The sequence below is a fragment of the Carassius gibelio genome, chromosome B21 (assembly GCF_023724105.1).
Source record: "Carassius gibelio isolate Cgi1373 ecotype wild population from Czech Republic chromosome B21, carGib1.2-hapl.c, whole genome shotgun sequence".
Lineage (NCBI taxonomy): Eukaryota > Metazoa > Chordata > Actinopteri > Cypriniformes > Cyprinidae > Carassius > Carassius gibelio.
In genome coordinates, this window is record NC_068416.1 from 18,111,596 (window position 1) to 18,136,975 (window position 25,380).

Genomic DNA, 25,380 nt, shown 5'->3' on the forward strand with positions numbered 1-25,380 from the left:
ACCCTGAATTACTAGACAAGGTTACTACATTACTGCTCAAGAGTTTGGGCTTTAATTCAGCTAGGATGCATTAACATTAACCAAATGGGAGAATAGAGACGTGTCTATTTCTATTTAAAATAAATGCTGTTCATTGAACTTTCTATTCATCAAAGAATCCTGTATATGTATTGCTGTTTCCACAAAATTCAGCACAACTGCTTTCAACACTGATAAATATTAATGGAACATCAAATCAGCATATTACAATGATTTCTGCAGGATCATGTGACACTGATGACTGGAGTAATGGCTGCTAAAAATTAAGATTTGCGATCAGAGAAATAGATTACATTTTAAAATGAAATAAAATATAAAACAGCTGTTTTAAATGGGAATATTATTTCACAATAGATCTGTTTTGATCAAAAATGTCCAGCGGTAATGAAAAGTTACGTAAAGTTTACTGACCCCAAACTTTTGAACAGTAGTGTGTATTATGAGCGACTGTCAAAGCAGTACTTCAGAGATCTTGGCATTCTTATTTTTTTGTCAAGTTGATTGTCTCTGGCAGAGTATAAAACATCTTGTGTGGCCTCATGCTGGAATAGCTGCTTTAAAAGTTCACGTTTGAAATCATCTTCACATTTGTTGCGCAAATGGATAGTAATGTAGATCTTTGATGGTCAAATTTGAATTCTTGAGTGGCACTCGATGCCTCGACATGTAATTGGCTCATTTGGGCAAAACAATGTAATGGCCTGATCAAGCTAATGCTTTCAAGGCCATATGAATCATTACACAACTCAAATATTTCAGCATTTAGCTGTCTCCTAGGAACTGTCTGGACCACAATGGAAAGAACAATGGCACTTCAATCAAACAGCAGCTTTTATGTAATAGATGAGAAGTGCCGAACACATGTGGTATGGAGTAACAATGTCGTTTTCATATAGTTTCATGAAACTTTGACAACAGATCTTTTAGATTCATCATCCAGGTACACTACATTACAGGTACACGTTTGATTACACAGAGATACAATAGAAGTACAAATGTCACACAGTGACAAGCTACTGCTTCTTTTCACAGAAGTCAAAACTGTACATGTACAACAAATACATTGATACTTAGTCTGAAAATGAGCATTTAGAGGTTTAATGGATGCAAGAATAACCGCATGCTTAAATGACAAGCCGTTTGCACCCGTCTGCTGAGCAGTATATATTTATCATTGTTAGCCTTTGCAGCTGAAGCAGAAATGTTCCTCCTAACTTGACAGATGAGAATAACTACACAAATGAGAAAATAGCTCCATATAGCTTGAAAAATGTTCAAGGGGACGAAGAAATATCTATTTGAATAAATTGTTAGATAAACTGTTAAATATTTACCTCAGGCTACATACTGAATACGAGTTTGTTTCTTCTGAACAAATTTTGAGAAATTTAGCATTATATAATTTGCTCGCCAATGGATAATATGTAGTGAATGGGTGCCGTCACATTCCAAACAGCTGATAAAAACATGACAATACTTCATAAGTAATCCACACAACTCCAGTTCATCAATTAACATCTTGTAAAGTGAAAAGCTGCATGTTTGTACATGTTGAAACAAATCCATATTTAAGATGTTTTTAACTTCAAACTGTTGCTTCCGGCTAAAACACGTATCAAACTCCAGTCGTGGAGGCTGGTGTCCTGCAGAATGCAACTCCAAAACACATGCCTGGAACACAGTCATCCCTGAAGAGCTTCTTCAGGTGTGTTTAATTAGGGTTGGAGATCAACTCTACAGGACAGAATTTCAGTTCCTGGAGAAACACTTCACAATTATCAGACTCTTTTTACGGCACCCATTCACGAAACAGGATCCGTTTGTGAGAAGTGATGGTCTTGGAAGACCTGAGGGTGCATAAATATTCAGCAATTTTAATTTTTAAGTGCACTGCTTCCTTTAAAGTGTATTTTCTTTGCTTTCTTTTCCTTTGTTGTGCTTTTCAAACCTTACTCATCTCCTTGAACATTCCTAGACATTTTATCTGGTTGCATTAATGGTTTTAGGCTGTCTGATAAAATACCTGCATGCTAAAATCATTCTTACATAATTTACTGTAGAAGTTCTGTGAAATAGGCCTATACACCATCTTTGTGATTTGTTGTTTCTCATCAAAAGGAAACTGCAGTGAAGTCTCTTGATTTGACACGTTTCCTGTGTAGACTGTTGTCTGTATGTTCTCCTCAGGCTGCTGTGGGCATTGAATTCTTGGCTATGATGCACCAACAGACTCCTGAGATTCCTGCTCGCTTGACAGAAATCGGTTGGAATTATCGCTGAACCTTCGGATTTGAAGAAATGACAATCTGAAAAAAAAAAAAAAAAACAACAACCACAAAAACTGTTATATTCTGCTTGGTTGGAAAGAAGCAAATGCAGCGCAAAGTTTTCTAAGGAATGTGTGCTGTTAATGTCAATGGACAGAGTGAATGAAAGCAGAAAAAAAAAGATAATAGACCAGACACATCTAAAGCAGAGCAACAGATTCCTTAAACATATAGAGCCTTCATGGAATGATTTTAGATATGCAATTTTTATTATCCCTGTTATGTCTTAGAAACATCAAAGTTATCTATCTTCAGCTAAGATAGACATGAATCATTGATGGGTTCAATCTGTCAGTAAACTTTTTAGTTGTTCTTAGATTTGTTTTAGAGAAAGTATGGTTTCAAAGGATCTCTCTTAATGGTTCAGCTAAAAAAAAACTTTAAGCAAGCCATGTACGTCAATCAAATGCATTCCTCTGACCAAATTTAGACATCCATTAACATCTAATTAAACAACGTTGAAGAGTTTTTGCACAATTATGGTGCACATCCATTAATCCATTAAGTGAGTCAAAAAGAAAACTTTCACAATGCTCAGTACTGTGTTACTGTTGCCATTTAGATGACATCTGTGACTATTCATTATAATAAATGTAGTTTTCATCCGAAAACTAATAGGGTTGATGTTTAATGTTTTGCTAATACAGAACTTTTTTTTAGGTTCCTTATTTATTTGAATAAAATACAGTAAAACTGATTTGCTAAATTTAAATAATCGTTTTCTATATATATATATATATATATATATATATATATATATATATATATATATATATATATATATATATATATATATATATATATATAATGTAATTTACTCCTGTAATGGCAAAGCTGAAATTCAGTATCACATGATCCTTCAGAGACCATTCAAATTAGTTCATTTGGTGCTCAAAAAACATTTTTTATTACTGTCAATGTCAAAAAATTGCTGTGCAGCCTTATTGTTTTTGTGGAAACATACATTTTCAGGATTCTTTGATGAATAAAATGTAATAAAAATGGCGTTTGAAATAGAAATCAACTCAGTTTGAATGGACAAGTTCATTGTCATAGATTAAACAATGACTGTTCTAAATTCTTGACTTCACGAATGTTGTCAATATTCCATATTCATTTCTGATTTACTGTATAAAGCCAATGCAGACATCAAAACTTAACAGCAGTAAGTTCATTCACATGGACTTTAAAAATTGCTTTAAGTACTCAGACTTCAGCTAAAAGCTAAAAAGGTCCTTTCTGGCAGTGTTTGCAACTGGGCAAATGTTACATCATCTTATATTAATGATCCAAGCTGTCAAGGTTTATCATGTGTCCTTTCCACTTTTCGTATTGTTGCTACATCTCCGGTTTAAAGACTATAGCTGGTGTTAATGTTAAAAAAGAAACCATCATCACTGAGGATCAGAATATGGAGCAGATCTCTCAAACTAGCACTTGATCTGCGTTATCTCAGCACTATAGCAGGTTTTAGTGAACCTGAGGTCACTGCAGATTTTCTTAGGATGAAACTTAGCACTTTTTGCAAACATTATCACACATTTAAGCTGAGCACTCTTCAGCACAGACAGCATGAGTGTCACATCCCGTTTGTCTTGTATGAATAGGGCTCCACAGGGTTCTGTCCTCAGAACGTTGTCATTTAAACATAATACAGCACAAGAACAGCGAAACAGCTGAAAGAATGTGTCTTGGGTTCAATGCAGGGGGAATATAGAGTGACTGACTCGTGTGAGCTGCACTCGAGCGAATCATGTCCGAGGGTCAGCAGGGGAAAGATTGAGGCATTCTCAAGCCTGTCACACAAGCCACAAACTCACTAAGTTCCTAATCACTTTCTCATCTCTCTGACTGGCTTTCCCTACTTCTTAAGTAGATAATAATAAATAATAATAATTTAACATAGGTCTTTTTTATACAAAAATAGTTTACAGTGAACACATCAGTCGATCACCAATATGGTCCATATAATTCAGAGAAAATTTTCAGAAATGCTAGACATAAACGCAGAACATACATGACTACATATATTGTGAGATAAACTCAGAATTGTATATAATACTGTAATATACTACACAGTCTGATCACATGGTTTGATACAAAGTTCTACAACGCAATAAGCAAATGAATTCGGGTAGAATGGAAATGTTATTCTACACTGATCCATTTGCTTTGTAAATGAATGTTGATTCATAAGAAGTAAATGTGCTTCTGCTGTCCAGAACTAAATTAGATTAACCTTGAATGTCAGAGTGAAATCTGATTAAATTATTCTTATTAAATCAACTGTCAAAAATGAAAACCTTGTTAGCTTTTACTCACAGAATGCCTTGCAACTGTATGCAGCAGGATTGTTATTTGTCAGATAATTTATTCAAATATGAACGTTTCTAAGGTCTCTAACATTGTAGGAAGTTCTTAAGACATGCAGTGACTTTTTTTAGACAGACCACCCAAAAATGAAAACTTACTCACCCTCATGTCGTTCCAAACTTGTACGAATTTCTTCTGTTGAAAACAAAAAGATTTAGGATTTGAAGAATGTTGGAATTGTGTTAGAATGTTACTTTTGTTAGTTAATGGCTACCTTCAACTGGTTACCAGCATTCTTCAAAATGTTTTATTTTGTGTATAACAGAAGAAAGAAACTCATACGGGTTTGGAACTTTCATTTTTGGATGAACTATCCCTTTAAATTGTATTGCTGACCAGATGTTCCAATTATGTTTCTAATAAAAAAAAAAAACATCTTTAAATAATATATTGCAGTTAGCACTCTCAATCAATATTAATCTCCCAAAAGAAAAGAGGAGCCCTTTGGGTCGACAGGCATGTCTTGAAACATTTTTCATGCTGTTCTCATGAACTGTCCTATAATAAGACTGAGATTGATCAAATCAGTAATCCAGTTCAGATGAGTTCCCCACTTTATGAGCTACTTTATACACCTAATGTCCAATAATTCTCCCCATATGCAAAAAAAGATTCCTACAAAAGGCCAGGCAGGCTTTGAACTTTGAATACTTTGTAAAAAGAGCAGCCTGTCTGTCTCAAAGCTTTCTTCTTTGACTGATCTCTGTCCTCATCTCGTTTCTGTCCTTAGCTAGAAGCTATCAAAAAATCTTTCAACATCCCCAAACCTTTCAACATCAGTCTGTCAGGGTTTATTCTGCGATAATGACTAACTGAACATTAACAGAGAAACACCATCCTCTATTATTCGTAGTCATTGATTGGAAACAGAATTGAATGGGCAAATAAAATCCAACAAGTAACTGCACAGAGAAGAGGAACATCAGTTAAAATCACTGAACCTTCCTCTCTTGAAGTAATTAAGTCTGAGTGCAGTAATTAGTCTATCTAAGTCATCTGTGCCCGACATATAAAGTACACATTTACCATTATCCACTGTTCTTCCCTCTGCACTTCTTCATGAAGAGATTTTTCTTTTTCATTACCAATTTCCGTTTTGGTGTACAATAATAATAAAAGTGATATTTTCAGCATTTAAAGATCACAACTTCTGACCGTTTAATAATAATTTTAAAGCACATACATTTTTTTTTTTATGTCATGCTCGCAATTACAAAAAAAGATAAGAAACCTAACAAGGATTGTGAAATGTCTTGAAAAATAACCTCAGGTAGGGAGCGCAATAATCAATGTGACTCCCTGTGAACATTTTTAAACCACAGGGGAAATTATTTAAAATAGATACGCATGCAAGACCCTGTCCATTAGTCTGATGACCAGCTCATAGCCTGACCTGACATTAACCTGAAACACAAGGATCTGGTGCAGCTGAGAGTGAAACTGATGCAGGTATGACCAAACATCATCTTTAGCAGTGGGTTACAGTGGATACCTCTCAAATGCTCAGCCGAACCTCATTTAGACTTCACAAGAGAAACGGTAGAGATAAATTGTGTTCAGGTTACTGCCTAAACACCAGTGATTATCTTTTTTAAAAAAAATTATTTGACCCTCTTTAATAGTTATTAAAGGAATTATTAAATTAATAAATGGACTTTAAGACTGGTGATATTTGTACAGTACGAAATGGATAGAACCAAAATTTAGCATTCTGTAATTTATTCACTCTCAAGTTATTTCAAACCTCTGTGACTAAATATTTTCCACTGAACACAAAAGTAGATGTTTATATGGAAGCCCATTTCCACTGAATAAAAAAATCAAAAAGGTAATTGTGACTTTTTATCTCGCAATTGCGCAATATAAATTATATAGAAAAAAGATATGAAAAAAGTTCACAATTTCGAGATATACAAATTCCGTAATTCAGAGAATTCTAGAATCGCGAGATGTTTATATCTGGAAATTGTTGACTTTTTTTAGAATTGCGAGTTTATATGTCACAGTTCTGACTTTATATGAGTTATTAAGTCAGAATTGTTAGATATAAACTTGTAATTTTGAGAACATATCAGTCTTTTCCCCCTTAAAAATCTGACTTTGTTACTCGTAATTACAAGTATATATCACGCAATTCTGAGAAAAAAAGTCATAATTGCGAGAAAGAAAAGTCAGAATTGTGAGATAAAAAGTCACAATTACCATTAAAATAATTATTCCGTTGTGAATACAGTCTTCCATATGTTTAGCACAATGTTCATACAGCTCTGATATACAGCTGAATTTGACCAAGGGTTTTCAAACTCCAAAAATGACAAAAGTACCATATGATTTAGGCAATCTATTCCAAGTTTTCTTAAGCCATACAATATTTCTGTGCGAGGAACAGACCAAAAATCATGCTGTTATTCAATAATAATCTTTCATCTCAGTTCTCAAATCACATTTACACTTGCGTTTATTCAGATATAATAAGTTCTAATAGTTTTACTTAAAGGGGGGGTGAAATGCTATTTCATGCATACTGAGTTTTTTACACTGTTAAAGAGTTGGATTCCCATGCTAAACATGGACAAAGTTTCAAAAATTAAGTTGTACGTTTGAAGGAGTATTCTTGTTCCAAAAATACTCCTTCCGGTTTGTCACAAGTTTCGGAAAGTTTTTTTTCCGAGTATGGCTCTGTGTGACTTTAGATGGAGCGGAATTTCCTTATATGGGTCCTGAGGGCACTTCTCCCGGAAGAGCGCGCGCTCCCGTATAGCAGAGCACTGAGAGCACAACAGACTTCACTGATCAGAGCGAGAGCGTCGCGAAATGTCACAAAAGGAGTGTGTTTTTGGTTGCCAGGGCAAGACAACCCTGCACAGATTACCAAAAAAAACAGCATTAAGGGACAAGTGGATAGAGTTTATTTTTACAGAGCATCAACGGAGTTGTGCAAGTGTTTGTGTTTGTTCCCTACATTTCGAAGATGCTTGTTTTACAAACAAGGCCCAGTTTGATGCCGGAATTTCACATCGTTTATTTCTTAAGGATAATGCAGTCCCAACGAAAAAGGGTCACGATCATGTGTTGGAACCGCAGGCGGTGAGTAAAACTGCTTCAAATATCTCTGCCTCCTTGTTAGTGCGTCCCCCTCCCCTCCCGGAGACCCGGATTCGAGCCCCGCTCGGAGCGAGTCGTTGCTGATGCTGCTCTCGTTCAGTTTCAGCCTTCACAGCTGTCACAGCTTCCACATGCTCTCAACGCAAAAGCCTACTGGCGCTCGTGATTCTTTAGCTCCGCCCACACATCACGCCTCCAGCCTGTCATGTTTTTCCAGGAAAAATCGGTACAGACTATCTTTCTCTTATGAATATAATAAAACTAAAGACTTTTTGGAGTTATGAAGGATGCAGTACTACTCTATAGGTACTCAAGATTAACAGGATATTGAGTGAAAACGAGCATTTCACCCCCCCTTTAAACTTGAAATTGAAACTCATTTCAGTCGGTTGCAAAAACATTTTAAAAATTTTTACTTTTCATCCAATATTTCTATTTTATTTCAGCTTTATTTAAATGAGCAGAAAACTATTTTTAACAGTTTTAGTTAACAATAATAACACTGAAGACTGAATGTTTGGATGAACTATTCCTTTAATAATTTAGACTCAATGCTGAAAGCCAAACCAAGATTACAGCCACATTCCAGCATCTTTTATAATACGCTGTATTGAATCAAATAGTTTATAATTGCAAGATTATTAAAAATCGTAACTATTTATTTGATAGTTATGCACTCTTTTAGACATGGGGAGGAGGTATGCTCATCACTGGCACTATTTGTATAAAGGGCTGCTAAAATAGTGCCACTTCTAAGATCAATCTGAGTTAATAACTGCTTCGGCAAGGAGGGAAAGCTTGTGAATTACATTATAAAATCAATCTAAGACAATAACCCATTGCTCCTGTTAACTCACTCTAAGTGTCTGTGATAGTAATGGCAGAAACTAAAACTACACCGTTATTATAGCTGACACCCTAAAACATCAGAATCAAGATTTAAGGCCTTTACTGCAGTGTCAAATTCACCACAAGGAAGAGTTATCTGTGACTGAATGCTTTTTAAAAAAATGTGTTGAGACAGGTCTGAATAAAAGTGATGTCAGGGTGCAAGGCCGCCGCGTCACACAGTGCCATCAAATTGAATTTCTCTCTTTAACGGGACGGTTTTATAGACAGCAATAACAACAATGTCCTTAATCTAAGATAGAGCCATAAAACATGTGACCACCTTCATCTCAGCTTCTATTCAAGAAGTCATCAGCGGGAGAACGCTATCAGGATGTTCTCATTCCTCAATCGTGCTCTCTATTAGAATGAAGAGCAACAATAAAACATTCTCTCATATGTTTTGGTTTTATTTCTTGGCTTTTGGTTTCAAGGCTGTGTGGAGGCTTTGATTTGACCTTGGCTGAACCTGAACGCGATGACGTTTAACTTCAAGATTGCTGACATGTACATATCATTCTGAATAGGTTTTGGACACAGTCCTGCATTTATAATTCTTGGAAAACAGCGGTGCTTGGTGGTACCTGGTTCTGATTGAGCCAAAGGTCCAAAGTTCCTCTTACAAACCTGACGCTTTTTCAGTCACACCGAGCGAAACGTGAGTCCGACGGCCACAGAACGGATTCAGAAAGCTCAACTCAAAGTCCTCAGCATGAGTAGAGAGCGGACTTAAACCACATGGATAAGTCGCTCAAATGTTCCTTGGTAGGGAGAATGTCACATTTCAGACATACCTCCCGGAACGTTCTAGGAGCAAATGTGTCGAATATGGAAAATGTGAAAGGCTGCAATTGACGATTAAGGTTTGCTGGATGCTGGCCATTAGAGAAGTCTCTATGGAAACAGAAGCAGAGAGAGCGGTGTATTCTGACACCTTTTCTGCATCACCAATCATCAGTCTGATAACAAACAAAGTGGGAAAAATGCGGCGCTTGAGGGGATCAAGGCTGTAGTTTTCAGACAAAAAAATCAAATAACAAAATCACTTCTCGCTGTGAATTCGCTCGTGTTGCACAAGGAGAGATTCTGCAGCAGCCCTAACAAAAGAGTGTAACTCTAAATCCTTACATTTATAGCATTAATAGCTGCTTTAAAACAAAACACTGGAATAAGTGGAGCAATTAAGTGAGCTGAATGTGTACTATTAATTTGGATACAATAATTTCAACAGGGGAATACAATGCAGAGGCAGTTAAATCTTCCGTCAGAAACACTTTCTGAGATTTTTTGACATATCTGCCTTAAAAAAAAAAAAAAAAAAAAAAACACTTAAAGGGGGGGTGAAATGCTATTTCATGCATACTGAGTTTTTTACACTGTTAAAGAGTTGGATTCCCATGCTAAACATGGACAAAGTTTCAAAAATTAAGTTGTACGTTTGAAGGAGTATTTTTGTTCCAAAATACTCCTTCCTGTTTGTCACAAGTTTCGGAAAGTTTTTTTAGAGTATGGCTCTGTGTGACGTTAGATGGAGTGGAATTTCCTTATATGGGTCCTAGGACACTTCTGCCGGAAGAGCGTGCGCTCCCGTATAGCGAGGCTGAGCAGCACAGACATTTCACTGATCAGACCGATTCACTGATCAGAGCGAGAGTGTCGCAAAAGTCACAAAAGAAGTGTGTTTTTGGTTGCCAGGGCAAGACAACCCTGCACAGATTACCAGAAAAAAACAGCATTAAGGGACCAGTGGATGGAGTTTATTTTTACAGAGCATCAACGGAGTTGTGCAAGTGTTTTTGTTTGTTCCATGCATTTCGAAGATGCTTGTTCACAAGGCCCAGTTTGACAATGGATTTGCGTATCGTTTATTTCTTAAGGATGATGCAATCCCAAGGAAAAAGGGTTACGACCGTGTGTTGGAACCGCAGGCGGTGAGTAAAACTGCTTCAAATATCTCTGCCTCCTTGTTAGTGCGTCCCCTCCCGTGCCAGAGACCCGGGTTCGAGCCCCGCTCGGAGCGAGTCGTTGCTGCTGCTGCTCTCGTTCAGTTTCAGCCTCGGGATCTGATTCTGGATCATAAATAAACGGCTGAATCTGACTGTAAGCCATGGTTTGTTTTGGTTGGTTTTGTCCTCACGGTAATGTCACAGCTTCCACATGCTCTCAACGCAAAAGCCTACTGGCGCTCGTGATTCTTTAGCTCCGCCCACACGTCATGCCTCTAGCCAGTCATGTTTTTCCGGGAAAAATCGGTACAGACTATCTTTCTCTTATGAATATAATAAAACTAAAGACTTTTTGGAGATATGAAGGATGCAGTACTACTCTATATGTACTCAAGATTAACAGGATATTGAGTGAAAACGAGCATTTCACCCCCCCTTTAAGTTAAACTAGATTAGAATCAAACCTCCTGTTTAGTTGCGTTTATTTTATTAATCTCAAAATGTAATATTTCACCTCTAAATCTGGAAAGCTACTGTATGTGTATGTTTGTACTGTATACATTTATGGGTTACTCATTCTGCAATTTAGGGTTAATTTCATGTCCACTGAGGATAATTATATTTTTTCTAACAATTTCTCTTTAGAAATATCCATTAAGAGAATACATACCATAGTCTCACACATCACAAAACCATTTGTCCAGCATCATGTGATGTCATTTTGAAGACATTATTGACCGTCATCTGTGTTTTGGTTTTTGATTTTTATGCTTGCCAGTATTTTTTTTTTTATTTAATTCAAAATAATGTGGTTGACCTGATCAAGAAAACGTCATTTGGTTGACCAAACAATGCCTGCCACTGAAATTACAAGTGAAAACATGTTGTCTTTGTATATTATTACAATTAATTATTGTCCCCAAAATGGTAGGTGTGGGGTAAAGTGTGCCAGATGCTTTGAAGTAAGCTGTGTCAGTGCCTCAGCTAATACAGTTCTGCCATCAAATATACTAAAAACTATTACAAATAGTATTATTATTACAAATACTTTGTCAAAAATGGTTAGCTAGTTTAATATACAGCAAAATAAGACTTAGAGAATTGCACGTGTTTGTTTTGTTCAAGAGTCGCAAAGTGATGTCATCTATAATTATGCAAATCCAGTTTGGGGGTAATTGCCCAGTTAAATCAGTCTGAAACTATGAGGAGAAAAACAACTGGAATCATGGAAAGACTTGATGCTGAATATTCTACCAGCTCTTGCGGCTAAACAGCTATTCACTTTCAAAGATACAGAGCATGTTCCAGCCGATTATGTCATTTTTAAGTGTCTTGTAAAAGTCTGTATGGTATTAGTATGTTTCTAAATGGGTTTTATAAAGATCATTTTTATGATAATGTCTAAGATTATTGTGACACTATCATTTCTAACATTTTTAGCATTTTTCAGGCCAAGGACAGAGAGAAAGAGCAGGGAGCCCTTAACTGAGGGTAGCATTTTAACACACATCGCAAAACCATTAAAATAATAATAGCTATTGGCACATTGCATTTAAATTTTACACAATGCATTTTATAAAACATTTAATGGAATTTTAGCTTCTAACTTTAGATTTAGTTGTATTTTTGTTTACCACACATTATCTTTTTTCTCAGGAAGTATGGAAAATTAAGTAAAAAAAAAAAAAAAAAAGATTTAGCAATTGCTGCCCTGTTGAAGGTTGAAGATTCAGAAACATTCATTGAATACATTTAACATCAAAATCAAAAATTATAAATATAGTATCGATCAAAATAAATACTTTTTTCGGCAAGGATATAGGTCTATTTAATTAGTCAAATATGATTAATGTGTGTATAATGTGACTTATTTCAAATAAATGCTGTTACTTTCTATTAATTAAGGAAACTTAAAAATGTAGCAGTTTCTTAAACTTAAAATTCTTAAGCCGCACAACAATTTTCAACATTGATTATAATAAGAAATGTTTCTTGAGCACCAAATCAGCATATTAATATTCTTTATTATAATTTCTGAACGATCATGTGACACTGAAAACTGGAGTAATGGCTGCTGAAAATTCAGCTTTGAAATCAAAGGAATACATTCAATTTTGAAATATATTAAAATAGAAAAGTTATTTTAAATTGTAATAGTATTTCACAGTATTACCGTTTTCTCCGATACTTTTTACTTTGGTCAGCAGACTATTTAAAAAAAAAAAATTAATCTCACCGACTCCAAAGGTTTGAACAGTGTTAATGCTTTGTGAATATATTTGTGATCTTCTGTATATATGGCCTTTAGAAAACAACTAATTAAACAGGAAAAGGACCTTAATGATGCAGTAAGTCCAACCAGAAATCAAAAAGCACTTTACCAATATTCTACCACGCACTTTTCATATATGTGACCCTGGACCACAAAACCTTAAGTTTAAGTCTCAAGTGTCAGTCTTAAGTATATACATTATATACATTATACCATCTGAAATCTGAATAAATAAGCTTTTCAATTATGTATGGTTTATTAGGATTGGACCATATTTGGCCGAGATACAACTATTTGAAAATCTGGAATCTGAGGGTGCAAAAAAATCTAAATACTGAGAAAATCGCCTTTAAAGTTGTCCAAATGAATTCTTAGCAATGCATGTTACTATTCAAAAATTAGGTGTTGATATATTAACGGTAGGAATTTCAATGTTTTTTTTGGCTATTGCTAAAAATATACCCCAGCGACTTAAGACTGGTTTTGTGGTCCAGGGACACATATAAGGTTATCCTTCATCTCTTTTCTCCCAGAACTAATTTCTGAAAGCTCAGTGTGTTCAAGAGGGACTAACTATACCTGAGAGAAATGGAGGTTCCGTTGGCAGACTCTGATTGTCGTCTGCTTGGACTAAAGCCCTCCTGTGGGGCATAGTGCTCATTTCCACAGCACAGGATCATAAGGAAGGCTCTCCGAAAAGCCCGGTTCAGAAAAGCATATAGGAACGGATTCAAGCCTGAATTGATGTAACCCAACCAGAGCCAAGCGGTCCACATCTGCCACGGCACGCTGTAATTGATGAAGGGATCCACCATGTTGGTGATAAAGAAGGGCGCCCAGCACAGACAGAAGCAGCCCATGATGACAGCCAGCGTCTTGGCCGCCTTGGTTTCATTCTTAATGCGACTGGAGCCCTGTTGATTGTGGTTGGGGTAAGTCGAAGAAGGGGCTGAACCGGCCCGGTGCAGCGAGCCGATTCGCCGAGCGTGTCCCATTGCGGTGCGATAGATTCGATGATAGGCGAGAACCATCAGCACCAGAGGCACATAGAAGGCCACAGCCGAACACACCAGAGCATAGGGCCGGTTCACCATAAACACACAAGTCGAATTATGGGAGGAGTTGAATTTTCTTTGTTCGATCTGGGGAATGACATGTAGAAACAAAAGAAATGAAGGATACATCAATATTAAAATTATGGCTGATACCAAGAACTGATTATTCTCTCTGTAAATGCAACAAGTGAAAGTACAGTATTAACAATGTATATGTTGTGATTTGCTAAAGATTACATTTACCATAAATGAACCTTTTAACTAAATTAAGCTTATTGGTAGATACTGTAAAAGGCCATCTATACACACACACACACACACACACACACACACATATTTATAGTAGAAAATAAGCAGCCACAATTAAATTTCCAGAATGGATCTGAACATAATATATATATATATATATATATATATATATATATATATATATATATATATATATATATATATATATATATATATATATATATATATATATATATATACACACAATATTGACTAGTAAATTTAAAAAATCCCTAATATCGGTAACCAATATTGGTTAGGTTGCATCTACTTCAAATGATCAAAAATATAGTAAAAACAATAATATTATAGTATATTACAATTTTAAATAACTGATAATATTATTTTAATATATTTTAAAGTGTAATTTATTCCTATGATGGCAATTACTCCAGTCTCCAGTGTAACATTTCTTTCATAGAGTACAATAGCAATTATTTGAAATTTATTGTAGCAATGTAAAAGTCTTTAGCATAACTTTAAACCAATTTAATGCATCCTTTTTGAATACTAGATATAGGTATATATTTTTTTATATATAGATGCTGACTTCCAACTTTTGAACATATTACACTTTGTAAAATATATTTGGATTATTACTTCCGTTGCCAAAAATTTAACCTGCCTTAAAATGGTAAAACTCAAGAAGTAACATGATTTAGAACCTCTCTACAATATAGCCAAAGTAAATAACATCATTCCATTTTTTTAATTTGTAACATACAATTTTCACATTTTTTGTAACCTGAATTTGTGGCTTTTTTTTTTTTCAAAACAGTTTTTTTAACGCATCTTACACATCTTACACAATTACTTAAAATATATACAACATCAGCATGACAAGAAGAATGCTTCCAACCACTCTTTACTTACAAAGCTCTCGATTCCAATGGTATTCCAACTTTGCATGATGGGAAAAGAGATGAAAATGGGGATGACCCAGCATCCAACCAGCATCAGTGAGACTCTCACAGGTGTCATCTTGTTATTGTAGACCAGAGGCTGACAGCAAATCGCATAGTACCTGTCCGAGACAAGAAGTGCAAACATCTCAAGATTGATACATGGATGCTGTCAGCCATAATCAATGAGTTCCTACATACTGTACTTTCATACACCCAGATGATTCTGCTGATCTTTCCTTGAAAAGCTAAAGCAGTGAATTATGTACACCCAGAAAATATGCTCTCACTAGAGACTGTAGAAGCAAAGGCATCATGAGCCATGGGAATCTTACGGATGGAGAAGGGACTTGGCGATACAGTAAGACAGATAAACAGAATTTGTTGCTCAAAAGAGAGAGAGACAGGCTTTGAGAGACTAAGAATGAGTCTTGTTACCGCCATATGGACCAGGTGCAGTGCATAAATCACAGCTGCTCTCTTATGGGCCAAAGAGCCGCGGTCTTCCTAATGGGTGAACATGAGAAAATCTGCATACGTAATGCAGCTAATTACACATAATTTAGCTGACACGTTGACAAACCCCTGAAGTTACTGTCAAGTGTTTCTTGTTTTGTGAGTACATTTCTGAATGTACAGTTCACTCTGTGAGTGGTAAATAAAACACATCTTTACAATCAAAGAGACATAACGATTAGGAATCGGACAAAATAGAAATGAGACATTACAATGCAGGCTGGACATCATCTTTGCATATAACACAGCAAGGTGCCAGAAAAGCATTGTAGCGCACTGTAGTTTTGTTATGCAAGATTACAGGGCTTAAACCTTTCAGAGTACCTCTGGTTGCCAAAATGCAAAACATACCGTTTAGAGAGGAAAGAAAAGTTAATAAACTGTAATCCAAATAAATCCAAAATTGTGTTATGATATATATTTTTTTAAGACATATCTTATGTTTATCATGGCTGCATTTATTTGATAAAAATAATTAGGAAAGAATATTAAAATATAAATAAAATGATTATAAAATGATAAAAATATATATATTAAAAATATTATTTATTCCTGTGATACTCCAGTCTTCAGTGCCACATGATCCTTCAGAAATCATTCTAAAGTGCTGATTTGGTGCTTAATTATTATTGCTGCTTAATTTGTAATGATATTTCACAATATAACTATTTTTACTAGATTTCTGATCAAATGAATGCAGCTGTGGTAAGCTTAAAAGACTTCATTAAAAAAAATCCGTCATTATTCCAATTATTTGACTGTTGATGTATATATGTGTATAAAATTATATAAAAATAATGATAATGCATGTCATGAACCAAACATGTTTTAGAGAGAAAAAAACATAAAATCGAGCAAAAAAAGACTGCTGTCCCGAAGCTATTACGCACATGATAACATGTTCTAATTCAAGACCCCTTTTCTCAGTATTGCCATGGCAACACAAGCAGTTATTTGTGTAGAACAACATTAGTCATTTTTGGTTTCTATATTAGCTTTACAAACACACTCACCTGTCCAGTGCAATGCAGCACAGATGCAGAATAGACGCAGAGGTTAGCAGCACGTCCAGTGAGGTACGGACCAAGCAGAATGTCTCTCCATATTTCCACTGACCTGTGGTCAGCTCTATGGCTGCCAGCGGCATCACAACCAGGGCAACTAGAAGGTCTGCAAATGCCAGTGATACAATGAAGAAGTTGGTCTTCTTCTTCCTATACACGGAACAGTAAACATTAGTTCACTGCAGAAAATGTTTTAGTGTCTATACACAGAAAATACTCATGTTTAAGCTGTTCTGATATATTATCATACTCAAGAGCCCACACAGACTGATGCATTTACAGTTATTAACTTCATAAAAAACATTTTTTTTTAATAAATAATTATGCCACTATGCATCTTGTTATATTACGCTGGAATTACAGAAAACTAGTTAACTCTGCTACTTGGGAGTTTGTAACACAATGGCTGAGGGAGGTATGGCAAATTTGAAAAATTGATTTTTTTTTCTTTTGCTGATGGAGAAAATTGGAACATAAAAAAAAAAAAAAACAATTTATTTCAGTTCACCACTATTGAAGTTTACCCAAATATAATTACCTCAGCTTCTGAGAACACAGGAAATGTTAAAACAATCCATTTTAACTTCATACAAAAAGTATGAACAATCTGCCATTGGTTGGAAAAATAGATGGCTCCACCCCAAACTCACGCCATTGGCTGAGCTATTGTTGCTATGTGGGGCTGGTCAGAGCAATGTTTTGAAAACACCAGAGAACCACAGTGTTACTTGTTTGTAACATTAAAGGAATAGTTCACCCAAAAATGACAATTCTGTCATTAATTACTCACACTCATCTAATTCCAAATCCATAAGACCTCCATTTATCTTCGAAACACAAATCAAGATATTTTTCTGATCCTGCATAGACCTCTGTTCAAGGTCCAGAAGGGCATCGTTAAAATACTCCATGTGACATCAGTGGTTCAACCGTAATTTTATGAAGCTACGAGAATAATTTTTGTGTGCAAAGAAAAACAAAACAACAACTTTATTTAACAATTTCATCAAAAATATCTTTAAATGTGTTCCGAAGATGAACGAAGGACTTAAGGGTTTGGAACGGCACGAAGGTGAGTAATTCTACACAGACATTTTTGGATGAACTAGACTATCCCTTTAACCTACGATTACCTCACTTTTAGATATCTTGCAGATTAAACGAACATAGCCTAATATTAATTTATTTTCACATCAAGAATGTACACTGACACAGCCAATTTAAATGTAGACATGAAGCAGCATTACCTCAGCTGTCTGTCTTTAGAGAGAGCCACCATCACAAGCAAATTACCAAGTGCAGACAGTATAATGACGATCACCAGGACAATAGACAGCGTTATCTTCGAAGTGTGTTTAGACACACCTTCATCCACTGAACTGTATACAAAAATATGCAGCCAATGATATATAAACAGGTAAGATCAATACATATGTAATAAAATATTTTGTGGTGGTTCTTACTTGTCTGCTGAGTCTGATGACGTAGCCATCACTGGTCATCTGTATGGAAGTCTTCAGATGGGGTTTTGTTCACACAAGACAATGCAGTCCCTCTCCTGTGGGATAAACACAACTGTTTTGCGTTCTCACATCCCAAATTCAATCAAATTCTTTCAGCATGAGCTTCAGAGTGAGAGCTCTGAGACTAAACCATCAGCACCTTTGTAAATGAAACACAGGCTTGTGGGATATAACAAGTAAACACGAGCCATGATGAGTGTCTGACCATCTTTCTTTCTAAGCAAAACTACAGACTCACAGGAACTAATCGTTGCATGCTGTCAGTCAGCATTTTGTTGACTGAATCAGTGAATTGAGATTTACTTTGTTACAGAAATTAGGATCTAAAAAAGATGAATGTTTCTAATAAACTTTGCACACTGCAAATAACCGGATAAACTTTAAACAATGCAATGTATAAACTGTGCAAATTTGAGTGGATACATGACGTGTGAATTTTTGATATATTAGCAGTATTCGTGAAATGAAACCATTGTAAACTGACTTGGAAAGTGACTCTTCTCTTGCATTTTATCACTAGCTTGCTTCCTTGGCATATTACGATTATTACAACTACAGCTAATATATTTGATATATTTACATTTACATTTATGCATTCAACAAACCCTTGTATATATAAATATCATAATAAAATAATGATATGATTAATCATATACACTTCTAGATAAATCAGCATATTGGAATGATTTATAAAAGATCATGCGACACTGAAGACTGGAGTAATGATGCTGAAAATGTAGCTTTGATCACAGGAATAAATCTTAAGTTTAAAATATTTTCAGATAGAAAGCAGCTATTTTAATAGTAAAAATATTTCACAATATTTGTGCTTTTGCTATATTTTGGAGCAAATAAATGAAGGCTTGGTGAGCAAAAGAGAATTCTTTAAAAAAAGAAAAACATTAAAAATCTGTTCAAAAATGTTTTACTGGTACACATATTCAAAATTTGTTAATATTAATACATTTTGACTATTGATATGGATAATTATTTTACTATCCTATTCACGTGTGTGTGTGTGTGTGTGTGTGTGTGTGTGTGTTTTAATACAACTTTCCCCCATTTTTACAGACTTTCTAGATGTTTTTGCAAACACATTTCAGATTTGATGTCAAAGAAGGAGTACTTGAGCCTTAATGATGGTGCTGTGGGGTAGATAAAACCAAAAAAGCTGAAAAATACTGACCTAAATTGAAGTCATATGTCTTATTATACCCTCAAAACACATCAAATATTAAAGCAAGGTAAGACAATGAAGATAGAAAAACTTAAACACAAAGTGCATGCGCTCCATCATCAGACCGTTAATACCCACAGTGGCCAAATCTCACTCTGTGCCTGTGGCGCTGGAGCCATAACTCACGCAGAAGTGGAGAGAGCTCTCACAGAATAATGTATTTGCCCAGCTGGGAGGCTCAAGTGGGTATTACAGAGACAGCTTGGACACTTCTTTCCTGTTCCGTTGCTTTCGCTTGAGTTTCAAACGAGCCGGATGATTATTATAGCCCTGTATCAAACACGCTGAACAAAACAACAGCTACACAGCTGATTTACACATGATTCTTGTGTAAGACAAAACAGGTGCCAACTGTTTCCCTCATATGCATATCTGTAATTAAACGTAACAGTCAACATCTTTATACAGCTTTTCCGCGCCAACAGAAAATACTACGATACCCCTAAGGAGACATGATGATGAAAAAGAATATGAAATTATGTATGAGAAATATATATGATGAAAATGATAAAGTATTTAAAAAAAAAAAAAAAAACTTTTTTTTTCTTTGAGCAAAAACAAAAGCTTTGCAAGAGAACACAAAAACATTGAATTATTACTTTTATAAAAAAATATATATTATTATTTTATATTGGAATTTACTTCTAGTATTTATTTTTTATTCCTTTTTAATTGGTATATTGTATTATAAATCCTTAACAATGCCACTGGTTTGTGCATCAATCATGTATATATATATATATATATATATATATATATATATATATATATATATATATATATATGTATATGTATATGTATATGTATATATGTATATGTATATGTATATATGTATATGTATATATATATATGTATATATATATATATATATATATATATATATATATATATATATATATATATATATATATATATATATATATATATACACATACAGTACAGACCAAAAGTTTGGACACACCTTCTCATTCAAAGAGTTTTCTTTATTTTCATGACTATGAAAATTGTAGATTCACACTGAAGGCATCAAAACTATGAATTAACACATGTGGAATTATATATGGAATTGATTACTGCTTTGCACACTCTTGGCATTCTCTTGATGAGCTTCAAGAGGTAGTCACCTGAAATGGTCTTCCAACAGTCTTGAAGGAGTTCCCCGAGAGATGCTTAGCACTTGTTGGCCCTTTTGCCTTCTGTCTGCGGTCCAGCTCACCCCTAAACCATCTCGACTGGGTTCAGGTCCGGTGACTGTGGAGGCCAGGTCATCTGGCGCAGCACCCCATCACTCTCCTTCTTGGTCAAATAGCCCTTGATGCCTTCAGTGGGACTCTACAATTTTCATAGTCATGAAAATAAAGAAAACTCTTTGAATGAGAAGGTGTGTCCAAACTTTTGGTCTGTACTATATACTTATATACAGTAATATAGCACTATTATTTCATAAATCACACTTTTACTAATTACATTTTTAAGGACAAATTAAAGTTTCTTCCTTTTATCACTTTATCCAAGATTTTGTAATGTTTGTCAGTAGGTGACAATCTTAAAATGTCAACCCTGTTACCATGATTATGAATGGTTAATAATTGACAAATGAAAAGTATAAATCTCTAAAAACATTACTATTAAATTATCTTTCTATAAAGCAAGCAACATTATTTCATAATCTCGATCACAACAAGGCTTGTCAAATTAAACCGTAACTCTGTTACCTTTCAGAATCTTTGTTTCTAAAATGCATCCATTTAGCGTACGATACCATAATGCAACTCTTTAAAAAAATATTTTCAATCATATGAAACTTCAAAATCAAACTGGGACAGGCACCCGTTTCATCAAATAACCCAAAAAGACAGCTGAGCTGAAGTATGAAATCTTAAGAGTTCACTCTTTCCTTCAGCTCAAGATATTTAAACATAGTTAACTGTCTGAAGCATACGGATCTATTCTGAAAAACGAATATGAAAATTTCTGTTTTTCAAAAGCATTAAATAAACTGGGACTTCAAACTGTATTTGTGAATTAACATTGCGAATGAACATGTTATATTTGAAACCACACCTAAAAATGATACATAACAACCTGAATAGTTCACTATCGAACAATTGACAAAAACACTAAAACATGTTCATATTAAACAAAATATTAGACTAACAAATTACAATGAAACAGGTAGCTCTATAGATTTCACTAAGGAGCTACCTCAGCATACACCCAGAACTCTTGGCAGGCTACTGTCACTTTAATATATTGGTAATACTTACAGGCAGTATCTCTGATTTGATTGATTTCTCTTCTATGAAGGTTAACGTGACATAATTGACATGATGAAAAGAATCTGCAGTGACAAACCCTCTAATAACTGATTTCGACACCCACACAACGTCTTTTTTTTCATATCATGCCACCAGGAAAACTGAGTGGCATGTGCATTTAAAGGGATAAATCACAATCTGTGGTGAAAAGAAAACATAAACCATAAGCCTCACACAAGTTATGAGAGTGACATTTTCACACCATCATAAAACCCATATTGGAGTAACACAAATGTAGAGGTCTTAAACACACATTTATCATGTAGTTGTTGATTTATATGTCTACATACAACAACAATCCGTAAAATGGTCTTTGATCATAAAAACATACTATAAAATTAGCATTATATGTATCTTTTTCACATTAACTGAGTTCTTGCTCATCACAAAATAAAAAAGTAAAAGCTATTATGAGGTTTCAGTCTTGAAAGGATCAGTCCTATTCGATCACAGTTGCACCCAAATTCCTCTAAAATCTGATTAGCAAACAAATAAACACTGATATTTTTTAATTGAAACTAAGAACGCCAATATTGTAAAAATGCAAATGGTATATTTTTGGGATCTAACTTGTTATTAGTAACCTGGTGCAATAGAAAAGAAAAAAAATATCAATACTCAATACTACTATTATTAAAATATTTTAAAACAGACATTAACGGTACTTTAATGACCTGTTGCATATTTTGGCACTTGAAGGCATTTAAGTGCAAAGCAGCATCGTTCAGGTAAGTTGACTCACCCAGAGGCTCCGTGTTTCAGACTTCTTTGTGAATCCACATGTATTTCTATAAACTGTCATATTCCATCCCAGTTACTCGAAGACTGAAGTGCTTTTCTCTGCCCTGTGTTACAGTCAAACAGCTGCAGTAAACAGCAGATCATCTGTTGATGTGAGTGCACTAGAGTCTCTGCCTGTCCAAAGCACGAGTCTGAAACAAACCACAACAGAGCAACAGCGCCACCTGCTGTTTCACATCACATTACTGCGCTTAGACATCGAATCTACGTACGAACAAACTTTTGGTGTTTTTTTGTTTTTTTTTACCAAAAAAAAATTCTGATTTAAATCATATGTGCTATATTTACTATAAATGTTTTTATTTGCAAAATTCACTGAAAAAGGTACAAAGCTGTCACCAACCAATAGCTAAAAAATCTAAACGGTATATATTTGTCGGTTATCTTATTTACCCCCAAATGGTACATATTTGTAGTTTAAAAGCGTATTTATACTTTAGAAGTAAATATTAGCAGCTAAAGTGTACATATTTGTACCTTCTGAAAGGGTACTGTCTACAGTAAGTGACAGGTTTATTCCTTTTTCTGAGAGGGATATGTACTTGGCACATACATGTGTCAGTTGTTATACTGAGCAAAATAGGATGCTATAGTAACACATTATCAAAAACAGAAATCATGAACTAAATGGTTAGGGAGTAAGTAATCTGATGTAAATCCTCAGGCTGATGCTTCTTTATTTCACTAGATGGCACAAGATCACCACACATAGCCTTTATCTTACACTTTATCTTACTGAATGGTAAGTATATTGTGCTGCTGAATGTGTTTGTCTTTAGTATATATTTGCTAGGTCGATAAAATCTTGATATATAGTCCCTATAAATTATTTACATATTTACAGATGTGGTCAAATAACCTGGAAAGGACATTGCAAAGTAGGTTTTCATGCTCGGCAAAAACTTGTGTAGATCTTTGTCACACAAGTAAAAATTATGCAGCTTATTAAATAGACTAAAACAAAATATAACAACAACAATAATACAGTTTGTTGCAATGTTTACTCCCGATAATATATAATCGGGAGTAAACATGTGTCTGTTGTTATACTGAGCAAAATAGGATGCTATAGTAATACATTGTCAAAAAAAAAAAACATTTATATATATATATATATATATATATATATATATATATATATATATATATATATATATATATATATATATATATATATATATATATATATATATATATATATATATATATAATGCTGGTAAAATAATAATAATTAAAAAACAAAGTTAAGATCTTCTGTTGGTGGACATCTTGTGTATGCAGCTTCAGTCTGCAATATTTAATGAAACATAGCTTGCATTCAGTGACCTTACATGACAGTATCCTGTGGGTTATTGATATTACCGGCATTTATTGAGCTGTTCTGCTCCCTTTACCGTTACAGGAAAGCCAGTTCCTTTACAGCCAATGCTGTATGTTAGAATTCAGCTTAATCGCAAGTGACAGGAGAAAACTGAGTACGGAAGCTGCACAATACAATTTAATCTATTTCAATTCAGTGACACAAGATAAAAACATTCACAAGCATCGCTGTTTATATAGAAACGTGATAAATTAAATTGCTTTTTAATATTAATAGACACTGCTGAAGTTGTAAAGTTGAGTGCACAGCAGAAGAAAGGACCTGGGTGCTGTGCTGCTGCAGACGGTGGTGAAATTTTAGACGGCTTCTGTGTTTCTGATGACTTACCACTCAGATTTCAACAATGAAGGCAGTAAATGCATTTTTTTTGTACTGAATTACTTGATTTTAGTGAGAGAAACTGAACTAGGGAGAAGAAAAAGTGTTGTAACAAAATCATATTTTGGTCAAATGCAACATATTAAAGGAATATAAAGGAAAAGCTACTATACTCGGATTATTAGAAACTAATGAAATAAAAATAAATAATAAATAAATACAAATAAATAAAATTAAATATGATAATTGCCAGTAATTTACAACTACAATATCATTGGAAACTCATCAAATTAAATAATATAAAGATACAATAAAATAAAAATTATTATTGTCAATATATTAGTACAACTATAACATGGTATTAATGAAAATTCATAAAATTGAAAAAGAAAATCAGTCAATCAATCCAAACTATTATTGTGAATAATTAACTACTAAAATGTTATTGGAAATTAATAAAATTAAATATTATAAACATAACATACATACTATAAAATGTTATTGAAAAATAATTTTAAAAAATGATAAAATAAAATAATTACAAATTATTATAAAAAATGTATTATTGCCAATGCTTTAGCAAGCTCCAGCCATGTTTGTCTTAAGTCTTTTATAAAGTTTGGTTGTCAGCTGTTAAATCAGACCTAGATTTCATCATGGAAAAAATAAATGATGTTGATGAGCTTGGCAGATGCAGGATAGAGTTTTTCTTAAATGGTTTACTGGGCAGCGTGTGCTTTTTCTCAGACATGTGCCTCACAGACTCGCTGGCTGAAAATAATGATTTGCATGACTCTTGTTCAGTCTGTTGTTATCGATTTACTCTCAAGTAGTTATTATGAACCAGAGAGTCGGACATGTTCCCAGCATGTGTGGGCGATAAATATACTCCTACACCATCATTTTTTGTTCCAACATTTTGTTTAATCGCTGTGGTTACAGATATGCGTCGCTGTATATTGGTAAAAGAGATCGGTGTTAAATCTTCATGATTTGCACGTAGGAGCTTTCATTGTTTGCCCTTGTT

The 25,380-nt window shown here is 34.4% G+C and overlaps 1 protein-coding gene across 2 annotated transcripts; it reads right to left on the bottom strand.

The window, feature by feature from the left end:
• Positions 1 to 55: 55 nt before the first annotated feature.
• On the bottom strand, positions 56 to 22,768 carry LOC127986672 (5-hydroxytryptamine receptor 4-like). 2 transcript variants are annotated; one of them, XM_052589001.1, is made up of 7 exons: positions 22,596 to 22,768; positions 18,239 to 18,333; positions 18,023 to 18,154; positions 16,725 to 16,925; positions 15,167 to 15,317; positions 13,530 to 14,092; positions 56 to 2,345 (listed from the first exon to the last, which is right to left on the bottom strand). In XM_052589001.1, the coding sequence occupies exons 2-7, from the start codon at positions 18,265 to 18,267 to the stop codon at positions 2,252 to 2,254; spliced, it is 1,170 nt and encodes a 389-aa protein (XP_052444961.1). In that variant the 5' UTR covers positions 18,268 to 18,333; positions 22,596 to 22,768; the 3' UTR covers positions 56 to 2,251. The 2 variants fall into 2 exon arrangements, with proteins under 2 accessions (XP_052444961.1, XP_052444962.1); XM_052589002.1 differs by lacking the exon at positions 22,596 to 22,768 and having other exon boundaries at positions 18,239 to 18,861.
• Positions 22,769 to 25,380: the final 2,612 nt, after the last annotated feature.